The following is a 26,234-nucleotide window of genomic DNA, read 5'->3' on the forward strand; positions in this document are numbered from 1 at the left end:
GTGTGTTTTGTGTTGCATCAGCTCAGGAGGAATAGAGGTCTGGCTTACCCATTTTTAGCATTGTGGAGACAGATTAATGTGTTTCAGGCGTGTACCTGAATCCTCATGTTGTAAACTTGTGTTTCCCCTCTTACGAACTGTAAATATACCACGGGGTGATGAAATGGCACCCTGTAAATATTCAGAAGCCATGGATGATCATTGCCTGAATCAGTTATTTCATTAGGATTTGTGAAACCCAATGGGTTTTAATTTTAATTATATTTCAGGCATAAATTATGCTGACCAAGATGAACATTTTGTGGAGGCTTCCTGCTTGGGGAAGAGCATATCTTTTAAAAAACATTTATTTGTTTGTTTATTTATTTATTTATTTATACATATGGTAGAAAAGTTTAGTCTATTTATCCAGATCTTTTAAAATGTCATTTAATAAAGTTTTAGGGGGTTTTTTTGTTAGAAAATTTCTGTACATCTCTAGATATGTTTATTTGTAGGTATTTTATATTTTATTCACTTTGATAATGTTGAATTGGATTTTTTTAACTATCAGGTTGTCTTAACTGGCTTGGGTTGCTATAACAAATTACCATAGACTCGGTGGATTGTAAACAACAAATATTTATTTCTTACAGTTCTGGAGGCTGGGAAGTCCAAGATCAAGGCACCAGCAGATTCAGCATCTAGTGGGGGCCAGTTTCTCATCTCATCTCATCTTCCTGGGGTCTGGACTTTCTGTGACTCTTCCCTCTGTTTAGGGAAAAGGACTTCAAGCTCGGGTTTTCTTTGCTGGGGTTCAGTATTGCTTCTTCCATATTCCAAGTCTCAGGACCCTCAGGGGCAGGTACTGGGTGAGAGTGACCCCCAGAGGTGGAAAGGACCCGGCAACATTTCTGAGGACACCCAGTGGAGGAGGAGCCTGGAGACTTGGCCTCCCATCCTGGCTCGGGGCATGGCCCTGACACGTCTTCATCCTTGTTTCCTCCTTTGTACAATGGAGATGTTCAGACTAGTTGGTCTCCGAGGGCCCTGCCATCTTTAGCCATCCCTCCCCAAACCAGCTAAAGAAACTAATTCCTCTGAAGTTTCATGGGCCAGATAGAGGCAGGGGAAGGCACAGCCCCAGCCCTGGGAGGCGGGTCTCCTTACCTTCTTCCAGTTTCTTCACAGGAATCACACACTTGAAGCCACAGTGCAGGTAACAACATTTCCTTTCCCCCAGACAGTCCTGGTCTGTGTGACACTGGGGAGGATCGGACTTGAAGCAGCGTATGTTGTCAGCTGGGCAAACCCCTGCTTTTTCTATACTTAGTGGAGGAAGCCACAAGGTGAGGTGAGAACTCCAGCCCCAGAGGGCCCCTCAGAACCTCTTCCCAGCCCAGCCCCACCCAGCTCCACCATGCCTGCTCACCCCCTTTAACTCCTTCCGCAGCCACCAGGGTCACAAGAGCGAGAGACACCATGAGGACCAAGAAGCTGCTGGACCCCATGTTGCTGGGCAGGTACTTGGCTGGGAGCTGGGCTGAGCCTGGCTTTATAGTGTCCCTGCTGGGCGTGCCAGTGGGTGGAGCTGAAGGCTCAAAATGGCAAGGGAGGCTGCACTTCCCAGCTCTATTTGGAAATGGCCACTTTTGAGGAGGGACTTGGGGCTTTCCCTAAGGTCTCCTCACTGGAATAGATGAAGAAATCAAAGAGCGACCCTCATTCTTCACACAAGGAGAAGAAATGGCCACCTGATTGACCATTAGGCACCACCAGGGCCAAACTGTCTTATGGAAAGAGGAAAGGAAGCACAGAAAGGGCATGAAATTACTCAAGTTCACACACGAGGCAGTGGCAGGGCCAGACTTCCTCAACCCCACTATGTTCTCTGACAGTCCCTGTTCATGGCTGATTCACCTGGGACCAAAATCTTCCCTCCTTCCTGTGTTGCCCCGGATTTGTTCTCAGTTCTCTTCTCACCCCAAGGAAGAATCTGAATGGCAGTGCTTAAAATGTCTCTCCTGAACATTCGCTCTCAGCCTTGCGTTCCAGCCCTGTGTGCTCCTGCCCCCACCAATCTCATGTGGCCTGGAGGAAAGCAGATTTTGGACCTGTCACCAGCTGTGTAACTTTGAAAGCAGCTTCACCTTCCTAAGCCTCCGTTTCCTCATTCATATGATGGGCATCATAATTATACTGTATCGCCTTCATAGGATTTGTTTTCCCTCCTTTGCCCCTGCATCCCCCCAAATTCCTGGATTTGGAAGAAGACATGTATGTGTGTGTATGTGTGTGTGTGTGTGTGTGTGTGTGTGTCTGTGCGTGTGTGTCTGAGACCAGAATTTTGGAGTTCTTTCTTTGAATGGGCACTAAAGAGAGGGAAATCCTTCCTGTTGGAAAAGTTGCAGATATGAGCCCAGAAACTCCAGAAATTTGGTCCCAGCCCTGGTGAGAGAGAAATTCTGAGAAGATAAATCTAAGTTGCTGATAAGAAGACATGAGAGATAGGCAGGGAGTAATTTTGAGGAAATCTAGTCCTTTACTAACCTTTTTCCTGAGATCAGCCCCACTCATACTCAGGGTTAGGTTATCACCCAATAAATTCACCTTTCTGGCTAAGCTGGTCTGAATTGGATTTCTGTCATTTACTAATAGGATCTCTGAGTAATGCAAAGATTTGGATTTGGTGCGTTCCACATACCAAAGTGTGGAAGGGACTGAGTTGGGGTTAAGTGGAGGCAGGGGAGGATCCCTCCATTCCTGGAAGTGAGCCAACTCCTTATTAGATGGTGAATCTTTGGTTATAATCTCACCAGTTGTATCCTTGAGCTCAGATCACTTGGATACCAGGGGTGGAGTCTGGGAAGTTAATAAACAAATACTAGAATGTTGGAATATATTGGCTATTGTCTCCTCCAGCTTTTTATTATGAACTTTTTAAACATACAGAAAAATTGAAATATCAGAACAATGATAACTTGTATACCTACAACTGGACTTAACAATTATTAATATTTTGGGATATTTTAGAATACCTATAGCTACATTTGCTGAAATATTTGAAATGAAATCAAATACATTATGTTCCTATTTCCTAAATACATCAGCATGTGAATTCTAAGAATAAGGACTTTCTTCAATATAATCACATAGCCATGATCCTATCTAAGATAATTAATAGTTTCTGCATGTCACCTCATAGCCAGTTCATATTCGTTTCTCCAGTTCTCCTCAAAATGTCGTTTGTAGTTGACTGTTGATGATACTTCCTTTAAAATTATTGTAAAATAAATCCTACATATAAAAGAATGTAATAAACTTTCTATACCTTTTGAAAAAGAATAAACACCTATGAACCTATCAATTTAGAATAGGACATTACCATCCCTACTTCAGAGGTAACCACTATCTTGAACTTTCTGTTAATCATCCTCATGTTTTCCTTTAAAGTTTTGCTCTCTTGCTATGGCTTGCTTAATGGTGCATGTTGTTTAACTTTATGTAAACATAATTACAGCCTAAGTATTCTTTTGTGTTTTGCCTGCTTTGCTCAACACCGTGTTTTAAAAAATATTGTGGTAAGAAATATATACTATAAGACGTGACCTCTTAACGTATTTTTTTTTTTTTTGAGATGGAGTCTCGCTCTGTCACCCAGGCTGGAGTGCAGTGGTGTGATCTCAGCTCACTGCAAGCTCCGCCTCCCAGATTCATGCCATTCTCCTGCCTCAGCCTCCTGAGTAGCTGGGACTACAGGCACTCACCACCACGCCTGGCTAATTTTTTGTATTGTTAGTAGAGACGGGGTTTCACTGTGTTAGCCAGGATGGTCTCGATCTCCTGACCTCATAATGTGCCCGCCTCAGCCTCCCAAAGTGCTGGGATTACAGGTGTGAGCCACCATGCCCGGCCCCAAAATATTTTTAAGTGAATACTACAGTGTTGTTAATTATGGGCACAGTGTCATACAGTAGGTCTCTAGAAGTTTTCTGTCTTGCATGACTGAAACCCACTGAATAGCAACTCCCCATTTTCCCTCCCCCAGACCCTTGGAACCACCATTCTGTTTTCTGCTTCTATAAGTGACTACTTTAGACACTTCATAAAAGTGGAATCATGCAGTATTTGTCCTTTTGTAATTAGCTTATTTTGCTTAGCATAATGTCCTTAAGGTTCACCCATGTTGCAGCATGCGACAGAATTTTCTTCTTTTTTATGGCTGAATAATATTCGATGGTATGCATATATATATATGTGTGTGTGTGTGTGTGTGTGTGTGTGTATAAAATCTTTTTTCCTTCCCCCATTTGTCTGTCAATGGGTCAATGCACATTTAGGTTTCCATTTCTTAGCTATTGTGAATATTGCAGCAATGAACTTGCAGGTGCGAATATCTCTTTGGGATCCTGATTCAAATTCTTTTGGATAATAACCCAGAAGTGGGATTGCTGAATCATGTGGTAGTTCTATTTTTAATTTTTTGAAGAACTTCCATACTGTTTTCCTTAGTGGCTATACTCCTTTAAATCTCACTGCCAGTGCAAGAGTTCCGATTTCTCCACATTTTCACTGGTACTTGTTTTCTTTTTCTTTTCTTTTTAAAATAATGGCCATCCTAACAGGTATGAGGTGATCTTATGGTTTTGATTTGCGTTTTCCTGATTATTAGACATGTTGAGCATGTTTTCACATACCTGTTGGCCATTTGTATATCTTCTTTGGAGAAATGTCTGTTTAAGTCTTATTCACCTTTAATTGGGTCTTTATATATATATGTGTGTGTGTGTATATATGCATATGCACACACATATATATAAGGAAAAAGAAAAGAAATATGTATTAGAATTGAAGAAGAGAAAAGCCATTGTTTGCAAATAATACAATAGTCCAATAGAAACACAAAAGAAACTACAGATATATCATGACAGTTAGACAATTTTTTCAAGATTAACTGACACAAAATCAATATATGAAAGTCAACTGCATTTCTATACACTAGAAATATTGGTTAGAAAAATGTAATACTTGAAAAGCAGTAACATGTAAAATATCTAGTAATAAAGGCAACCTGTGAGATGGGAAAAATATTTGCAAACTACATACCAGATAAGGGGTTAATTTTCAAAATATATAAAGAACTGCAACTCAATAGCAAAAATAAGTTTACGCACATACATATATACATAGCAAAAATATGTTTATATATTTATATATATAAATACATTTAGGCTTACAATTAGGCTTACATTTAGGCTTACATTTAGGCTACATTTGTCTAGGAAGCGAGCCCCATAAGGAACTTCTCATAGTCTTATTATAAGAAGGTAAAATTGCAGGGGACAATGTTCCTGTTTTGCAGTAGTAAATTACCTTCTCAAAAGGTGGTTATTTTGTCCACAGGGGACTTTGGCAATGTCTGGAGACATATTTGGTTGTCACAACTGGGGCAGATGTGCTTCTGGCATCCAGTGTCTAGAGACTGAGGTTGCTGCTAAATATCTAACAATGCACTGGACAGTTTTTCACAACGAACAGTGATCTGTCTCCAAGTGCCAGTAGTATTGATGTTGAGAAACGCTGCTGTCCTGCCTCACTGACTCATAGCTGTGCATGGCCTCAGAACACCTCAATGTAGGCTGAAGCGAGTAATGATGGGAGTGTCTGCTGGGAGTATCCCATGCTTAGGAGTGCTGATCCTTGGCTCACTGGTTTCACCCAATAAAGGCATTCCTTAGCTCATGCCATGTGACCTTGTGGAATTCATCCCATGTTCTGCTGAATCAGGCAAATAAAGTTCCCTTTTAATTCTAGTTAGCTAAGAGTTTTTCTCATGAAAGGATGTTGAATTTTTATCAAATGCCTTTTTCCTCATCAATTGAGATATATCTATGGATTTTCTTTTCAACCTGTTATTTTGTGAATTACATTAACCGGATGTCACGTTCATTGTCTTTTTTGGGCATCATTTATTTATATGCTTCAAGAAAGTGGAAAGCCTTGAACCAAAATGGCCTGGCCTAAAACAGACAGAGAATATAAGGAAAGATATATTTCTAGTAAACATGGAATATACATTCCTGAAAATCGTTAGGTTACAGAGTTTTGCTTGCTACAAATAATAGGGCTTCTAGAAAAAATAGAGTTGAAGTAGAACATTCAAAACTTGTGCAGTCTCATAAGTAATACATCAGACAAACAGAACCCACACCCAATAAAAACATGGCCACAGTTTTAAACATCTTCAGTTCCTAATAAAGAAATTCTGTAGTAAATACAGCACTTTGCTTTGACAAAAGATGGGGAGTTTGCTTGGTAAGTGGGTATGGTGAAATACTGTGGCTTTTGGGGTATGCACAAAAGGCGGAATGAAGGACATCATCGTTCTTGGGACTAAATGTTGTTATACGGGAAGTCATTGTCTTCTATCTCTTACTTCTGTACTGGCTTAAAATAGCAATCTGCTGTATTGATTTGTCAGTTCCTCCCTTTTGTAAGGAAGCTGTATAACCTTGGATGAAACTGGATAACTGCAAATTTCTATCCTGATGCTCTTGACATTAAAATCTTGATCTTTGGCTGGGCATGGTGGCTCATGCCTGTAGTCCCAGCACTTTGGGAGACCGAGGCGGGTGGATCACTTGAGGTCAGGAGTTCAAGAGCAGTTGGCCAACATGGTGAAACGCTGTCTCCACTGAAAATACAAAAATTAGCTGGGTGTGGTAGTACACGCCTGTAATCCCAGCTACTTGGGAGGCTACTTGAACCTGGAAGGTAGAGGTTGCAGCGAGCTGAGATCATGCCACTGCACTCCAGCCTGGGCAACAGAGTGAGACTTTGTCTCAAAAAACAAAAAACAAAAAACAAAACAAACAAACAAAAAAAACTTGACCTTTAATCCACCACAATTGTTTATCAGTCTCACTTGAAGCTGATAGTAACTGATGTGTTAGGCTCACTAGCGGTCTCATCTCTGATGGAGTACAACGTTTAGCTTATTGCTGTGGCAAATAGCATAAGCTCTCATTTATTTGAAAATATTTTATTATTTCAAACTTGTCAATATTTAAGGCATGTCTTTTATTTATTTATTTTTAAATTTTTATTCATTCATTTTTTTTGAGACAGAGTCTCCCTTTGTCGCCCAGGCTGGAGTGCAGTGGTGCAATCTCCGCTCATTGCAACCTCTGCTTCCTGGGTTCAAGAGATTCTCCTGCCTCAGCCTCCCAAGTAGCTGGGACTGCAAGCTGGCTAATTTTTGAATTTTTCGTAAAGATGGAGTTTCACCATCTTGGCCAGGCTGCTCTCAAACTCCTGATCTCAAGTGATCCACGCTTGTTAGCCTCCCAAAGTGCTGGGAATACAGGCGTGAGCCACCATGCCTGGCCTTAAGGCATTTCTTTTAAAATCATGTTTCAGATTCTTGTTTCCGGAACATTGAACACAGTATTAAATACTTCTATCAAGATAGAACTCAGGACAACAGCATATTACATACTTGGTAGGGCAATGCCTATAGGTAAACTGAGATAAGAGGGGGGAGATGAAGTGTGTGTATTTTGTGTGTCACTCCAGAGATACCGTGTTCAATATTTTTGCATTTGATTGGTATTATATGACAGGACAAGGCAAAGTCACCTTATGAAAAATTGTATTAACCCAATTTTACATGTTAGTGGCTTAATTCCTTATTTATCTACCATGTATGAACATATTCTGCTTGTTAAAGCACTTGCTTCAACAGGAGAGACTCGTGCGTGTGTGTGTGCGCGCGCGTGCGTGTAGCTTTCAGTTAATGGGAGGTGACATCACAGTAATCTTTGCCCTGACAGTGTGCCTGACTGAATAGTATAAGCTGAATTAATGCCCTTGTTAGAGATTGTGGGATCCCAGAATATTTAATGCCTAAAAATCAGGTAACCTGATCATCCGAACCCCTTCTCCACCTTCCACTGAGCCAGACAGAGGTGCAAATGCTTCCTTAAAGGAGGATCAACCAGGAAAAAGTTATGCCTATTCTTTAGCTACTTTTCCCCTAGTTTTAAAGATATGAAATTCTATTTAAAGTATTATCACAATAATATATGTACACCGTATAAAATGTAAAGTGGAAAACCAGGTTTACAATGGGAATCTCCTACATTGCTCCTATTTACCTTGTTTCCTGATACCCAGAGGTCCTGATATGAGAGGTAACTACTTTTAGCTCTTCTAACTGTTTCTAATATCTATCTCCATGTTTCTAAATAACATTCTTATGTATTATTAATGTTCTTAAATTTGTATTCTAAATTATGTATTATGTAATATTCTTAAATTTCTGAAAATTTAAATTTAGATTAAAAATTATTTTATTGTGCTAAGAAGACTTAGCATGAGATCTACCCTTGGAACACGTTTTTAAGTGTGTAGTACCATATTAACTCTAGGCACTATGTTGTACAGCAGATCTCTAGAACCTTTTCATCTTGCATGACTGAAACTACTCATTGAATAGCAACTCCCCATTTCCCCCTTCCTGAAACCCTTGGAAACCACCATCATACTTTTTGCTTAAATGAGTTTGACTACCTTAGACAACTCACATAAGATACCTTATAATAGTGGAACCATGAAATTGTTTTCAAATATACTTATGGGTTATTTGTATGTATTCTATTGAAAATATCTATTCAGATTCTTTGTTCACTCTTTAATTGGGTTATATTTTTTCTATTGAGTTGTTTGAGTTCCTTATATATTTTAGATATTAATCCCCTATCAGATGTATGGTTTGTAAATATTTTCTACCATTTCATAAGTTGTGTCTTCAATCTGTTGTTTCCTCTTTTTTGTGCAGAAGCTTGTTAGTTTGATGTAATTTCATTTGTCTATTTTTGCTCTTATTGCATATATTTTTGGGATCATATCCAAAATATTGCCCAGACCAATGCCGTGGACCTTTCCCACTATATTTTTTTCTAGTAGCTTTACAGTTTCAATTCTTATGTTTAAGTCTTTAGCCCACTTTGTTGATTTTTACATGTGGTGTAAGATAAGGGTCCAATTTTAGTCTTCTGCATATGGAGATCCAGCTTTGCCAACATTATTACTGAAGAGACAGTCTCTTCCCCATTGGGTATTTTTGGCACCTTTGTCAAAACTCAGTTGACTGTAAATGCATGGATTTATTTCTGGGATATCTATTTTGTTCTATTGGCCTACGTGTCTATTTTTATGCCAGTACCATGCTATTTTGATTACTATGGCTTTGTAGCGTATTTTGAAATCAGGTAGTGTGATGCCTCCTGACAGAAAGATTTGTCACTTTTGCTCAAGATTGCTTTTGTTAAAGCAGTCTGTAACAAAAGGTCTTTTGTGGTTCCATGTAAACCAAAGGGTCTTTTGTGGTTCCCTGTAATTTCCTAGAATTTCCCTGTAAATTCTAGGGCCTTTTATTTCTATTTCTATGAAAAATATCCTTGGAATTTTGATAGGCATTTCATTGGATCTGTAGATTACTTCGAGTAGTATGAACATTTTAACAATATAAATTCTTTAATTCATAAACATAAAATAATATTTTTATTTACTGTGTCTTCCTTAAACTGATAACGACTTAACTTTGATCACATTAAAACTCTACACTTTGATTCCACCCTGTCCCCCTTTTTTAAAAGATGGGGTCTTGCTACATTGCCCAGGCTGGTCTCAAAGTCCTGGGCTCAAGTGATCTTCCTGCTTCAGTCTCCTGAGTAGCTGGGATTATAGGCATGAGCTACTGTGCCTGGCTCCCACATTAAAAATTTTAATGTTACAACTTACATCTTTTTATATTATGTACTCTTTGACAAATTATTGTAGCTTTTATTATTTCATAGTTCTGTGTTTTAGCCTTCATACTAAAAATATTTGATTTACACACCACCATTATAGTATTAGAGTATTCTGAATTTGACTATGTACTTACTTTCATTAGTGAGTTTTATACTTTCGTACGTTTTATCTTACTTATTAAAATCTTTTTCTTTCTGCTTGATGAACTTCCTTTAGCATTTTTTTTGTAATACTAGTCTCATGCCAATAAAGTCCTCCAGCTTTTGTTTATCTGGACAAGTTGTAATTTGTCTTTCATTCCTGAAGGACAGTTACTTTTTTTCCTTCAGCACTGTGAATATATCATTTCACTTTCTTGGTCTTTAAAGTTTCTGCTGCAAAGTTCACTGTTAGCCTTATTGGAATTCCCTTATTTCAGGATCCTCTCTCTGCTTTTGATTTTTGACACACTGATTGTAATATATCTTGGTGTAGTGTTGTTTGGTTTAAATTTTATTGAAAGCCTTTGACTTTCCTATACCTATATATTTATGTCCTTTCCCAGATTTGGAAAGTTTTCTGCTATTATTTATTTAAATAAGCTTTTTACCCCTTTATGTCTCTTCTACTTAAAATCTCATAACTCGAATATTTGCTCTTTTGATGCTGTCCTAGACATTTCATAATCTTTCTTCACTACTCTTCATTTTTTTCTTTTTTCTCATCTGAGTGTATATTTTAAAATAACTTTTCTTTGAGTTTACAGGTTCTTTCTTCTGCTTGATCAATTCTGCTGTTGATGCTCTTTATTGAATTATAAATTTCATTCATTACATTTTTCAGCTGCAGAATGTCTGATTTTTTAAAAATGACTTTACTAAATTTCTCATTTTGGTCATTTACTCTTTTTCTGATTTCATGAATTATTTCTCTGTACTAGTAGTATTTTTTGAAGTTCATCAAGCTTGCTAAGAATAATTAGTTTGAATCCTTTGTCAGGCGGTATTGTATTTCTCCACTTCTTTGAGGTCAGTTATTAGGAGATTACTGTGTTCTTTTGAAGGTATCACACCTCTCTAATTTTTCATGTTTCTTGTTCCCTTATGTTACTATCTGTATATTTGAAGAAGTAGGGACTTATTGCAGGCTTTTCAGAGTCCTTCCCCAGTCAGTCTGTCCAGAGATTCTGGGGAGACCATTGGGTGTGGTCTGTGGGCAGGCTTGAGTCCTTGGGCAGCCTAGCCTGGTGCCTGGGTCAGCAGGTGGTTGGACCTGTTACCTGGGTGAGGTTGGGCCTGGAATCTGTATTCATAGGAGCTAGCCTGAAACCCGGGTCCCTGGGGGTTGGTTTGGTCTTGGGGTGGCCCTTGAGCCTGAGTCTGAAGGGGCTGACCAAGTACTGAGATGAGCCTGAAACCTGGGTCCATTGGGCAGGCCTGTGGCCTTAGTCCAAGGAGTTGGGCCTGTGTCCTGGGTCCATGGTGTCTGACCTTGAGCCTGGGTCTTCAGGGATGGTACTGGATCCTCAGAGCATGGGGAATTGGCCTGGTATTTGGGTCTACTGGAATGGACCTGGATCCTGGGTCTGCTAGAGCAATCCTGGACCCTTTGTATTCTAGACTCTGAGAACACAGAATCTGGCCTAGAGTCTGGGTTTGGCCTGGTGTTGTGGCAGCTGTAGTGACTGGGTCTGTGGGGGCTTGTCTGGATCCTGGCATTGCAGATGCTGGCCAGTTTCCTGGAGACATGTGCGCTGGCTTAGAGTCTGGATCTGTGGGGACCTGCCTGGAGCCTGGGTTTACTGGGGCTGACCCTGGGGAGTGGGTGTGTGGGAGCTGGCCTGAAGACTATGTTCACAAGGGTTGTCCTGGGTCCTGGCCACAGGGGCTAGCCTGGAGCCTGGGTCTCTGGGGGCCAGTCCAGTGTTGTGTTCTACTGAGATAAGCTAGACCCTGGGTCTATTAGGGTTTGGGGCCATAGGAAACATCATGGTACTGACTCAGAGAAAGCTAGGGACAGCACCTTTGCCTCAGAGACCACTGAAATTATTCAAACTGGCCAATCTTGAGACACTTACCCTGCCTCACCTGCTCCTTCTTTCAGGAATCACAAAAAGGGTTTGCCCACATTTCTCCCTCACTCTCTCTATCTCTTGATGGAAAAAGGTGCTTCCTATGTGCCCCCCTGCCCTACCCTTCCCATGAAAAGGTGTGACTCTCCTTTGAGATATGTGAGTATAACAAACTCTCTTTTAAATGGCAGTCATCTCCTGATATGTTGGCTTTGTTATACGTAAATAATATTAAATACCTAAATAATATTAAAACCCAGTTTTTTAAAAAGGAGCTTGAGAGGCAAAGGACTAGAAAATCAGTAGCAAGGATGTCTGTGGTAGGGCAAGAGGACCGACATGTGAGCGGACACTTACTGTGAAGATTTGTGTATTACATATTAACACCCATTGGGAAGCATCTATGATGGATTAGACACTGACAGCCAAGATGAAACACTCAAGAAGCTGACATTAAGCAGCTTTCTTTTCTTTCTTTTCTTTCTCTCTCTCTTCCTTCCTTCCTTCCTTCTTTCCTTCCTTCTTTCCTTCCTTCCTTCCTTCCTTCCTCTCTTTTCTTTTCCTTCCTTTCTTTCTTTCTTTCTCTTTCTTTCTCTCTTTCTCTCTTTCTTTCTTTCTTTCTTTCTTTCTTTCTTTCTTTCTTTCTTTCTTTCTTTCTTTCTTTCTTTCTTTCCTTCCTTCCTTCCTTCCTTCCTTCCTTCCTTCCTTCCTTCCTTTCTTCCTTCCTTCCTTCTTTCTCTTTCTTTCTTTCTTTCTTTTGACAGGGTCTGGCTCTGTTGCCCATGCTGGAGTGCAGTGGTGCAGTCTCCTCTCACTGCAACCTCTGTCTTCCTGGCTTAAGAGATTCTCTCACCTCAGCCACCCAAGTAGCTGGGATAACCAGCCTTCATCACCATACCTGGAGAAGTAACTGTGCAGCACAAGGTAGAGGACAGTTGTGAGCATGGAAATGCACTGCTCAGATCTCCTGCTGCTTCAGGGTGTGTAACTGATGGATGCCCCCAGCTACTGTCCTCTGCATCTGCCACTATGTCTGTGCAGAAGTCATGGATGCTTCCCTCAGTTTATTCCCAGTCAACAACTGAGTGTGGCCCGAACACTAAGGCAGGTCCATTCTGAGACCTGGGTCTCTTCTGATAGGTGACTTCAGTTCAAGCCTTGTCTTTAAGCCTGGCTGGCACTTTACTAATGTTGTACTTCATTCTGAGACTCTTACTCCTTCCTTCTCTCCTCCCTCAGAGCAGGCAGCCCTGCATCATGGTCTCATGCTGTCCTTGCCATTTTGGCTGCCTCCCTTTGCCCCTCACAGGCATTTTCCCTGACATACACTCTTGATTGTCTAATCCTGTCTAGACGTCTGCTTTTCAGAGTGAGTCCTAAACAAACCTACTTACCCATAGTTTTGGTTTGAATAGTTCAGGAAATGATTAAAAAAGGGAGAAGAAGAGCAAGAAGAAGGGAGAAAAGAGCATGCTTTTTCTTTTCCTTAATAGTTATGACTATCAAGTCAAGATAATTAAATTCCATTAGAAACATTACAAAGATTAAGGTATGCTTTTTAAATGAAATGACAATATTCATCACATTCTTAAAGGTTTATTCCCTGTAACTATTATGCAATTATGATAAAAGTGTTAGATGTCAACTTAAAGCATGCTAGGGAATAACTGACTTTTCAACATTTGTTTATAATAGTTACAAATAAAATTTTGGAAGACCTGTCCAGACTTCTACTACCTTTGTGGTCCTTAACTAAATGTGAAATAGTAATCACATCCTTTTTTCAGATTCTAAGGGAAAAAGCCATAAAGGATGGAGAGAGAGAGAGAGAGAGAGAGAGAGAGAGAAGATTCAGTAGTCTTATAGATTTTTCTGTGGTTTTAAATATACAATGTTTTATCTCTTTGTCTTCTTGTCATATTAACAAGCATTTAACTCTAAAAGGACGACTTGGGCCTGGGAACATCATGGGCAAATTGGAGACCAGTTATCCAAATCTGAGCCTGTGGCACCGGCGTCTCCTCAGGCTTGGTTAAGGAGTTTCCACCTTGAGAGAGAAGAGAGAATCAGGGATGTAGGAAGGTGCAAAGGCTCAGGGAAGGTTCAGCCTGGCTTCTACTTTGTCAATGCCAGGGGACATGGCATTGCAGGGGACATGATTTTGTGTCCCGGGGCACTGTGGCAGAAATCCTGCTAAATACTCTCCTTCAAAGAAAACTGAGATATGCTGCCCCAGAATCAGGGACTGGGGATCAGGGACTCTAGGCAAGCCATCCTAAGGAATGATGAATTTATAATCCCTTACCTTACAATTTAAATATGAAGAGAAAAGTGCTGTGAAGGGTACCATGAAAAATTAAAATAATAACAATAAAAATTCAATAACCCTTGAGCAGCTTAGGGATTATCTTGTCCAAATGTCCCCTTCATACAGAGGAGAAGGGTAGTGCCCCTTATGTGAAATGGACAGTGCATATTCTGAGCAAGGATGTCTATTGAGCCACCCCCTTCACTATTCAGAGGCAGATCTGTGGGCCAACCCAATTTGAAAGCTCTGATCTCAATGATTTCCAGGGGCATGGGCAGTTCTCAACTCCTTCTAAGATGAATGCTTCTGCAGGAAGGTTTCAGGGGCAGCCGAGAAGGGCAGATCTGGGGCTCCTCACCTCAATCCAAAGTCCACCAGGTCTCCATACACTGATGTTGACCGTTGAAGAAGCAACACTTCTTGACCCCCAGGCAGGCTTTATCATGCCAGTGCACAGGTAAGAGGGTGAAAGGGCAGGACAGAGTAAACTCTGGGCAATATCCAGGTTTCTGTGCAGCTGGAGAAAAATGCCACAGGGTGAGTCAAGGGCAACCATAAGTCACTTTCAAGCATCAGGGCCAGCTCTTTCCATGGATTCCTCAGAGGAAATGTTCCCTACCCTCAACCACATCCAGGATTGCCATGCCTCACTCACTCAGACTCTTCAGGATTCCAGGCTGAACCACGCGGAGGCGAAGGAGGATGGTCACAGGGAGTAGAGAGGCTGCTCAGCTTCGTGGTGCAAGAAAAGGGTGTGGGTGCACCTGGAGGCTGGACCCGTCTATGTCAGTTCTGGCGGGGCTCCACCAGCAGGCGGCGCTGTGGCTCTGGGGGCTGGAGGTCAGAGGTGCCTCAACTTGACCCGGAACCATCAGCTGTTTCCTTTCACTTCCAGGAAGAGACAATGTGAAACAATTTGTGCGGTATAATTTATGAGAGCTCTCATGGACTGCCTTTCTTCAGGGTGTTGCAGGGATACCCTGGCTCTTCCTCATTCTGACTTTATCCAGCGGATTTTGAGGCAATAGGAGGGCATTGTCTTTCTCCAGGCTTGCTTCAGGTCTGACCAACTCCCCTCGTCCCAGTGTGTATCCAGAACAATTGAAACCCACCCCTCCCAGCGATGTTCACATATGGGTGCATTTGGGGTACCAAATCGACGTTGAAACACACACAAAGACAAAGCAAGATACTGTGCTATCAGCAAGATAATTTATAGATTCATAGGAAATATAAATGCATTATGAACTACAGAGAAGTAAGTTTCAGTTGCATTATTAGTGTTTGCTCCTTTGACTCCTGTCTTTACGTCACTGTGACTCTGCCAAAACTTTATTTGTTGATAAAATTAAAAGTCTAACTAGGTCGTTTTGGAATGTGACCCCTAGGCTAAATAACCATTCTACCTCTCTGCACTCCTGTAAAAGTGTGTGATGTACCTACTCACTTGGTGGCTTAGAACATAGCTATCAGTAATGGCGAGAAATGGGTTTATGAGTGCACACAGGAAAATTGGTACCTGTTGTGGAAGAGAGAAATACTGAGGAAAAAGCTCTCTGAAGCAGGTGTTCTATCTATTTATCTATCAATCAATCAATAATCATCATCGTCATTCCTTCCTCTCTTTCTAGTGCAATCTTGTGGTTACCTCCCAGCTGTGTGTCTTTTTGCTGTTTTATGACACAAAGCCAGAGAGTTAATATATCCTTGAGGTAGGACAGTAAAGGTATATTGCTGGCCTTGCCAGCTGAAGGCAAGTTGCTTCTGGTGGGCCTTATGGACAGGAAGGGAGGAAAAGGCATTTGCCAATCAATGGCTGTACACCAGGTACCAGGAGATGTGTTAATTTACTCAAGCAATGAAACCACATCTGGTACAGCAGCTGCAATTGGAGTCACCACTTGGTTAAGCTTATGATAATCCACTGTCATTCTTTAAGATCCATGTGTCTTCTGCACAGGCCAAATGGGAGAGTTGACTGGGGACGTAGAGGGAATCACCACTCCTGCGTCTTTCGAGTCCTTGATGGTGGCGCTAATCTCTGTAATCCCTCCAGGGATGTGATATTGTTTTTGATTTACTATTTTTCTAGGTAGCTCTAATAGCTTCCATTGGCCTTTCCCACCATAATAGCCCTCACCCTACCAGTCAGGGAGCCAATGTGGGGATTCTGCCAGCTGTTAAGTATGGCTATGCCAATTATGCATTCTGGCACTGGGGAGATGACCACAGGATGAGTCCCGGGACCCACTGGACCCACTATAAGTTGGACCTCAGCTAAAACTCCATTAATTACCTGATCTCCATAAGCCCTTACTTTTGGTCCTGGAGGACCACAGTGATGTTTTGGGTCCCCTGGAATCAATGTTAGCTCAGAGCCAGTGTCCAGTAGTCCCTGAAATGTCTGATAATTTCCCTTTCCCCAGCGCATAGTTACCCTGGTAAAAGACTGAAGCTCTCCTTTGGAAAGAATGGGAGAAAGATTCACTGCATAAATTGGCAGTAGGGTAGTGGGGTCTTTCCTCAAGGGGACCTGGTCTCCCCTTCATTCAAGGGGTTCTGGGTCTGTAAACTGGTTCAAGTCTAGAAATTGATTGAGGGGCCATGATTCTCTGCTTTTATAATTCAAATTAGTCTTTTGTCCATTCAACCTAGAAGTTTTATGTTTGTATAAATTAAATAGCAATGCAGTAGGCCTCCTATCAATTTCACTTTTTAGGAACACTACGATTAATTAGCCAGTGCCAGAGCTCTACGTGAGTCAGACTGATTAATGCTTTGCTTCTGCTGTCCATTATGGTAGCTACACCCACCTTGCCTTTGACAGTTGAGTGCTGCCACTTGGTTCCTGCCACCTTGGGCTTCAGTTATTCCCATTGTATTTAAATTTTGTAGTTGAGTGACTGCGGTTCCCACTGTTAGATCTGACATATAGAAAAGAGCAATTACAGGGCTCTTCAAAGATGCAGGTGCTGCCCTCACAAATCTATTTCACAAGGCATTGGTCAAGGGTGTAACTTCTGGACCCTCCCAGCTGGTATGAGTAGGTTTAAAGTGACTAATTCACTCCATCATCCCAATCTCCCTAAGCCTTTGGATCCCTTCCTCTACATTAAGCCAAGGGAGATCAGGCATTTCCAGCTCACTCACAGTGGGCCATCTTTTAATCCATATTTCAGCTAAACAAGCAAATAAACTATTAGAACCTTTTAAAACTCCCTGAGCTGCAACATTAAATGCAGAGTCCCTACTTAGTGGGCCTAAATAAATAAATTCAGCCTGATCCAACTCTGTGTTCCTTCCACCATTATCCCACACCCCTAATATCCATGTCCATGCCTGTTCTCCAGATTTCCGCTCATATAAATGAGAAAACTCAAGCAATTCTTTTCGAGTGTAGTGCATCTCCTCATGGGTCATCTCAACCTCACCTCTAGGGGCCTGCTGGGACTTTAGTCTATTTATAGTTCTAGAAGCAAACAGGGGTATTGGGGGTGGCGCCTGAGGAGACTCAACATTATCTTGCCTGGCAACTGCCTCAGGGGAGGCCATCACTGTTGCATGAGGCAGCACAGGGTTAATCTCCCCAGACAAAGGTGGAAAGGCTGATGGCAGCATGGGTCGGGGAGGTGATGTTGTGGGATGAGGAAGCTGTTTCTTCTGGCAAAAAAGTTCATCAGAGTTTACAAACTCAGTGTCCTCAGCTTCATCAGGGTCCTCCCACATGTCCCCATTCCAAGTTGCAGGGTCTTTTCCAATCAATGACACCTGGCGAGGCTGTGCATGCACCTTTTGTTGCAGGTCAGCCACTCGCATGATAAGAGCTTGTGTTTGTTTTACCACAATTTCAGCTCTTTCTCTAAAGGAGATAAGACTCTCACTCAGGGCAATGTTAACAGATTTGGTATTCAGTATCTGCTTCTGAAGCTGGGAGATAGAATCCCTGAGTTCATCATTTTCTTTCATCACTTTGTCCACTGAACTTAGGAGTAACAAATCAACTTCATTATGTTCCTTGGTTCTCTACATATGGTCAAAGGTATTACGTATAGAGTCACTAAACTCCTTGCCTCTCACAAGCAGTCAATCAGGAGTGTCAAATGAGTTTATTTTGCATAACTCTCTAAACAGTTAATGCCAAGGACTATCAGTGCTCTCCATACTACTATTAAAACTAGAGTCCTTAGCATTTTTTGGTCTAATCATATTAAGTAGCCAACTCCAGAAACCCCAAACCAATGAAAGAACTCCATTTTTAATATTCTGTTCCTCTAGAACCACTCTTGGTACCAAAATCTGTATTAGTCAGAGTTCTGTAGAGGGACAGAACTAATAGGATATGTATATATATATATTTTATTAATCATTAACTCATGTGACTGCAGGGTCTCACAATAGGCCATCTGCGAGCTAAGGAGAAAGGAGAGCCAGTCCAAGTCCCAAAACTGAAGAACTTGGAGTCTGATGTTCAAAGGCAGGAAGCATCCAGCATGAGAGAAAGATGTAGGCTGGGTTGCTAGGCCAGTCTATTCTTTTCACATTTTTTCTGCCTGCTTTATATTATAGTCACACTGGCAGCTGATTAGATGGTGCCCACCCAGATTAAGGGTGGGTCTGCCTTTCCTAGCCCACTGACTCAAGTGTTAATCTCCCTTGGCAACACCCTCAAAGATACACCCAGGATCAATACTTTGCATCCTTCAATCCAATCAAGTTGACACTAGGTATTAACCATCACAGTAGTTTCATAGACATAGCATTGAATCTGTAAATTGCTTTGGGCATTATGGCCATTTTAACAATATTGATTCTTTCTATCCGTGAGTATGAAATGTTTTTCCATCTGTTTGTGTAACCTCTGATTTCTTTCAGCAGGGTTTGCCGTAATTGTAGTAGAGATGTTTTAGAGATGTAACCTTTCTGGTTAGTTGTATTCCTAGGTATTTTATTTTATTTTTGTGGCAATTGTGAATGGGATTGCATTCTTAGTTTGGCACTCAGGTTGGACATTGTTGGCATATAGAAGTGCTATTTACTTTTGTACATTGATTTTGTATATCATACAGGAGCTAAGGCCTGCCACAGGGGCCTCACAACCTCTGCCTGGTGCCCTATACTACTGTGGCTGAGCTGGCACCCAAGTTGCAAGACAAAGCCTTCTTTACTCGTCCCTCTCCTCTTGTCAAGCAGAAGAAAGGGGTCTCTTTCAGAGCTATGTGCTGCACTGCCTGGGGTTGAGGGAGGGTGATGCAAGCACTCCCTCAGCTGCCCAGGCTAGTGTCTCTCTAGATTGCATGCACCCCATGTCCACTGGCCTCTGAACTCAGCACAGCACTAGGATTTGTCTAGGAGTTGTAGTCCTTGTGGCCTAGACTGCCTTTCAAGTTTATTTAGTTGCCCATAGCATTTCAACCTGCAGTGGCAAGGCTTGCCAAAACTCATGTTCCAACTGCTGGAATGGGTGATTGTCCTCTGGCTAAGGGTCATCTAAATGCTCCCTCTGTGGGCATCGACTGAATTATTTCTGGTGTTGACAGCACTGAGTTCCAATGCAGAATCCCACAATCACTGTGCTCTCCCTCTCCCAGTGCACGTATTTTCTCTCTGTGCCATGCAGCTTCTGCCGTGGGATGGGGAGGGGGTGGCGTCAGCAATTCAAGACTCTTTCATACCCTCTTCAGTGTCTCCTTCAGCGATATGAAGTTAGATCCAGGTATTGAGATTACTCACCCGATTTTCTGGTTTTTGTTTGTTTATTTGTTTTTTATGAAGGTATTCTTTTTGTGTAAGTAGTTGTTATATTTGGTGTTCCTATAGGGAGGATGATCCATGGAGGCTTCTATTTGGCCACCTTGCTCTGTCTCCAACCTTTTGTTTGTTTTTGTTTTTTAAAACATATAAACAGTTTGTGCTCACTTATAAATTTTCCCCTGATCCATGGAATGTATTCACTTAATTATCTGTTTGGGTATGTGAAACTTCCAATGTAGTTCCAGAGTCAGCTCTATGCATAAAGGTATATTCAGAGAAGAATCAGGTATCCATCTCCATTCTCTCTCTCTTTTCTACACCATTCCTGACACCCTAGGTGATCACTTTCATGGTCTCTTGGTTTTTCCTTTGTGTGTTTCTTTTTTCCTGCATTGTGTAGATAAATGAACATTTTCTTCTTTTGCATTATTTATTACAAGACACTGTCACTTTATAATGTATCTGGAAATCATACCTCAGTTTGTAGCCATCTTCACCGTTCCTCTGAACAGCTGCATAATACTTTGTTGCATAGATGTACTATTAACACCATTTACTCAACAACTCTCCACTGTATAGGCGTGTTGGCTGTTTTCAATACTTTGCAGTTACAAACAATGCTGCAATTAATACATTTACTTTAATTTTCCACATTGGGGCTTGAATTGTCTTATTGGTCTGGCATTCCTACTGTAACTCTTTCAACCAGGGACAACCTAAGCTGATCGATGAATATCTTTTGTGAAAGACCTCCATATCCTCCTGTCTTGGTCTACATCCTGTGGAAAGAAAAATTATTTGAAATCATAACAGATCATTTCAATTCCTAGCTCTGTTCTTGACTCCAAAATAATTTTCTCATTTATATGAGGAGGGCAGTTTTCTAGCATATGTCAGCAGGGATTTCATTCTAAATTCAGTGGGAAGTTGTGGCTCAGGGCATCTGTTACAAGCTGGAAAGAACCTGGAGCCTGTCCTGGCCCCTAGGTACTCTGCAATCCTGGGGTCAGATACAGATGGCTGGCTAGAACAGAGTCTGCAAGTGGCTCTAGTGTGCCTGAGGTCATCAGTGATGCTCACTGCTCTACCCCTGAAATGTACCCAGAGCCTGGAGAGATGCTATCTGGGCTCCTTATCACAGAAAAGCTTTGTAGTGCCGAGGTCTCTAGGTCTCCAGTGGAAGAGGGTGGTGTCAGTTGAGTTGTGCCCAAAACCACACTTTCTGACTTCTCTACTTATAAGTCACACTGAACATTGCAGCTGCCTTTTCTGGGCAATTTCTACCATTTTTTTTAAAAAATGGAAATCTTTATTTTTGTTTCCTTTTTTTTTCATTTCTCCCCAACAAAGAAGCCAAGGTTGCCCAAATGGGGCCATCAGTATCTGTACAATCAAGAAGTAACATAGTCAGGAATGCTCAGAGGGCCCCACGAATCCCAAATCCTTTATTTTTCTGTTGGTTTTTTTTTTTTTCCCAGAAGGTAATGTCAGCTTCAGAAATGGACAGAGACTGTCCAAAGTCCTGTATCAGCTTGGTAGCACAGATGCCCCAACAACAGATTTTGCTACAACAAAATCTGTGGAAGGAAAACACAAAGTTTTTCTTTCCCTGGGACCCAAGATGTACTGAAGGTGGCTATTGTAAACAATTTTCATTCTTGGCTTCTAAGTGTAATAATTTCATTCCTATTTTGGGGAAATTAACCACCATATAAGCCCTGGAAGCCAGAGGCTGTGCCACTCTTTATAACAGAGTGGGAAAATCTGGATGCTTGTTTTCTCTGCCTCCACTGAGAGACAACCTCATATGAGCACATGCTGGGTTAATGTCATCTGATGCACAAACTCTAAACTGGACTTGGGAGCTAGTGATAGTAGGATGTGAACATTTATTCCTGGGACAGTTATAGCAATGTCAGCTGTATCTGACTTTTCAGAAGAGAAAGGGAAATGATGATAGAGACATTGGCTGCGAGACATGTAACCGCCGCCTGCTTTCAGGTGTCACCAGTGAGCTCCACTGAGGCCAGTATCTAGCTGATTTTGACTGTGATTCTGCATTCATAACCTTGCTTGCTTTTTTCTTTTCTTATAACTTGGATTTATAGGTTCCTTAATGGTTTTGTGATCCATTTAATTTTAACTGAGCCAAGTCTGACTTCTTTGTAATTAAGAAGTGAATGACTGGGTGACTCTTGTTAGGGAATAGATGTGTGGAGAGCTCCATGAATTACTCCAAATCAATAATCACAGCTGGTGAAAGTTATTTGAAATTTTTTTTTAAGATTTTATTTTTATTGTACACATTTAAGGTATAAAACATGATATTTTGATATGCGTATACATAGTTAATTACTACAGTCAAGTCAATTAACATATTCATCATCCCACATAGATTTCTTGTTTTGGGAAGACCACATAAAATCTAGTCTCTTACCAAATTTCCAGTAGACAATACTAATAATCGAGTGACCCAGTGACTTCTGCTCTGCAATAGCAGTGTGAGGAGATCTGTGGAGATACTCTTTAACCAAACAACCATCTGGGAATTGTCCTACATGCATACATTTATGTTTTTTATTTTTTATTTTTTATTTTTTTTTTGAGATGGAGTCTTGCTCTGTCGCCCCAGCTGGAGTGCAGTGGCGGGATCTCAGCTCACTGCAAGCTCCGCCTCCCGGGTTTACGCCATTCTCCTGCCTCAGCCTCCCGAGTAGCTGGGAGTACAGGCGCCCGCCACCACGCCCGGCTAGTTTTTTGTATTTTTTAGTAGAGACGGGGTTTCACCGTGTTAGCCAGGATGGTCTCGATCTCCTGACCTCGTGATCCACCCGTCTCGGCCTCTCAAAGTGCTGGGATTACAGGCTTGAGCCACCGTGCCCGGCCGCATTTATTTTTAAAACTCTACTACACCTTGAAAGAACACAGAGTGTCCATGCCATTTGAGCCATAACCCACTCTGTACTTTCCGCCTCCTAGCTCAGCATGAGGGAAGCTGCACTTGAGGCATGTATAGCCAGAAACAGGGAAAATCCTTTTTCTCCCACCTCCTTGTCAAGGATTATCATGTCTCTCCAAGAAGAAAAGGCTGCAAGCATCTCTTAACTTCCCTCCCAGGTGATGTCGTAGAGGTTGTATTGCAGGTGTGTGTGACCAAGAGGTGCGAGGCTCCATTCTTCCACCCAACACCACTTGCATTGTAGAGGGTGTACCCCAGGCATTGGAGGTAAAGAATATTGTGACCCCATTCCCCCTGGCACAGCTAATTAGTAGGATAGAGTTTTCAAGTTAGGGAATGCACGCCAACAACCTCAGAGACCACTGCTTATGCCCAGAACCATGCTGGTAAAACAAGGCTGTCACCCTGAGAGAAGTGGGCCACTATTTCCAAAAAAAGCTCCACAGAAAAATCTCACTGATTTTCCAATGGTGAAAGGCAGGCTATAAGAACAGAGGGCTCCAAAATCATCCCAAAGGAACTGACTATTATCTTGGAACAGAGTGTGAGGAACGTCTAGACTAATGGTGCTCTTGAAAACAATGGGAATTTTAGTGGTAAACCATGAAAACGAGGTTGGCAGCTCCATGGCAGAAAATCTAATGATTAAGGAAACTGAACGTACCACCTGATAAAGTAGCATTTGAGAATTTCCGGAAATATATTGAGGGTAAATTGTCATGAAAAAGGGAGTTGCCCATGACACATTTTAATGCTACCAATTTTGTCATAACAATATGTCAACGTAATTAGAACATATGGTATTATTGAAGGAAATACACACACATATCAATGGGAAAAAAATAAACTTGATGCCTTCAAAAATCTAGCAAACAATAAAGGCAGAATCATACATTATCCAAGAAATATTAGATAAGACAGTAAATGATATTAAGACAGATTACCAGCAATTCAGGGGAAATACTGGATTCGTATCTTGCACATTATCTCAAAGTATGTTTCAGATGGTCAAGAATTTAAATATAAGGATTGAACTATAAAAGTATTCAAAGAACACATGAGTGGAGTTTTGTAGAATGGTGATATGGGAATGACTTTCCATATCAAATTCATATTGTTAACCACATGCAAATAAAAAACTTTTGTTGGGAAAAATCTAACATATAGTAATATAAACAATTAGAAATTCAAAAATATGAGTACAATCATGTGATGGGAATAAATATATTCTATATTATATTGAAAGAACTTTTATAACACAAAAGAACACCGATGATCCAATAGAAAAATGAGTATGGACCATGTATACATGATTTATGGAAAAAGTAATGTAAGTAGATAATAGATGCGAAAATAAATACAACTTCAACCAAAATTAAATAAATGTTATTTAAAACAAACACACAAGTCATTTTTTTTTTGTTCCTATGGAATGTTCTTCTTACTACTGATTTTGGGCAAATTTCATTTGCCAGTGGTCTATGTCTCAGTTATTGTGAAATGAATAGCTTGATCTCTTAAGTCTTTTCTTACTATGAGAAAGATTTCAGGGATCTAAGCTAAGGTCTCTGCCAGGTGAAGAGTGAATTTGCAATAGAGGAGCAGAAAATTTGTGCAGTGGAATCACTGTAAGTGAGGATGCCAAGGTGATGTAGAAGACGTTGATGCTGGCAGACTTGACATTTTGTGGCATGTCACTTTATTTTTTATTTTTATTTTTTACCTTTTTTGAGACAGAGTCTCACTCTGTTGCCCAGGCTGGAGTGCAGTGGCGTGATCTCAGCTCACTGCAACTTCCACCTCCCGGGTTCAAGCAATTCTCCTGTCTCAGCATCCCAAGTAGCTTGGACAACAGGCACATGCCACCATGTCCGGCTAGTTTTTGTATTTTTAGTAGAGACGGGGTTTCACTATATTGGTTAGGCTGGTCTCGAACTCCTGACCACAGGTGATCCACCTGCCTCGACCCCCCAAAGTGCTGGGATTACAGGCATGAGCCACCATGCCCGGCCAGCATGTCACTTTAAAATCACATTCCTTTCATCTTCATGGTGTCCCCAAATCTATGTTTTTCTTTGATTGAACACCTTGGCTCGGTCATCCCATTACTCTGATTCCGGCTGTTACTTTGCTTTCTGTCTTGGCAGAATGAATTCATCACAAGTCTTTCTTGAAAGGCTACTGAATCTTCCCTCCTTGGTCAACATCCTAGCAAAGAGAAATGACATATTAGAACAGGTAGTTCCCAGCCCCAACTCTGCTCCTGACTTCTAGAGTAAGCTTGATGGCTCTCCTGGACTCCAGTTTTCCCATCTTCATGGTGAGGGTGTTTGTTTAGATTATTTCAAAGAGGACTTCGAACTTCAAATTCAACAGAAGGTTGTGGCTTAGGGATCTATTATAAGCCAAGAAGCACATGATGCTTGTACATTATCCTTGTGATTCTGGACTCCAGGAGACAAACACACATGGCTGGCTAGAACCGAGTCTCTCCATCCCAACACATACTGGACAAGGAGAGCCTAAGAAGACTGTCCCAAAATTGTCATTAGTGATTCTCTCTACTCAACCCCCGTGGAGCACATAGAGCTTGCAAATATCATAGCAGAGTTTTTTTGTTTTGTTTTGGTTTTTTTGAGACGGAGTCTCCCTCTGTCACCCAGGCTGGAGTGCAGTGGCGCGATCTCGGCTCACTGCAAGCTCCACCTCCCGGGTTCACGCCATTCTCCTGCCTCAGCCTCCTGAGTAGCTGGGACTACAGGCGCCCACCACCTCGCCTGGCTAATTTTTTGTATTTTTAGTAGAGACAGGGTTTCACTGTGGTCTCGATCTCCTGACCTTGTGATCCGCCCACCTCAGCCTCCCAAAGGATAGCAGAGTTTTTAATCTCAACAAAAACTCCTTTGCTAGTGAAACTGTCTCTAGAAGGAGCATGGTTGCAGCAAGGCTGTCCCTGAATAACCATGTGTTTTCTGTCTGCAATGCAAATTCTGAGTCACCACCTCTGGGTAACTTCAGTATCATCATGCAGCCCCAAACTTCTCATCTTTCCCATCGTTCTTGATCTCACCTCACCATTACACTCAGAGACAGTACAAGGCAGTAGGTAGTTTAGAGAATCCAGCCAACAAACCCTAGAGAGTCTACCGTCTCCAATCTCCACTTCGCTTTTACAGTTGGGTAAACTGTAGGCCACAAGCTGGGGCTAGAACACAGAGTGGAGGAGAGCAGGACACAGTAGCTGCTCTGGTGCTCACAATGAGATGAGAACGGTCATGTGGACAACTTCATGTCTCGGTTTCTAAGCATACAAGCACCATTCCCAGAAGCTGCAAAGTCCACATGCCTACTTCCCTGCCTTCTTGGAAGCC

At 41.5% G+C, this 26,234-nt stretch overlaps 1 protein-coding gene across 1 annotated transcript; it reads right to left on the reverse strand.

The window, feature by feature from the left end:
- Nucleotides 1-608: 608 nt before the first annotated feature.
- Nucleotides 609-1,508, reverse strand: WFDC12 (WAP four-disulfide core domain 12). Its single transcript, XM_065521861.1, has 3 exons — nucleotides 1,399-1,508; nucleotides 1,150-1,307; nucleotides 609-985 (listed from the first exon to the last, which is right to left on the reverse strand). The coding sequence occupies exons 1-3, from the start codon at nucleotides 1,488-1,490 to the stop codon at nucleotides 702-704; spliced, it is 534 nt and encodes a 177-aa protein (XP_065377933.1). The 5' UTR covers nucleotides 1,491-1,508; the 3' UTR covers nucleotides 609-701.
- Nucleotides 1,509-26,234: the final 24,726 nt, after the last annotated feature.

The sequence above is a fragment of the Macaca fascicularis genome, chromosome 10, assembly GCF_037993035.2.
Source record: "Macaca fascicularis isolate 582-1 chromosome 10, T2T-MFA8v1.1".
NCBI lineage: Eukaryota > Metazoa > Chordata > Mammalia > Primates > Cercopithecidae > Macaca > Macaca fascicularis.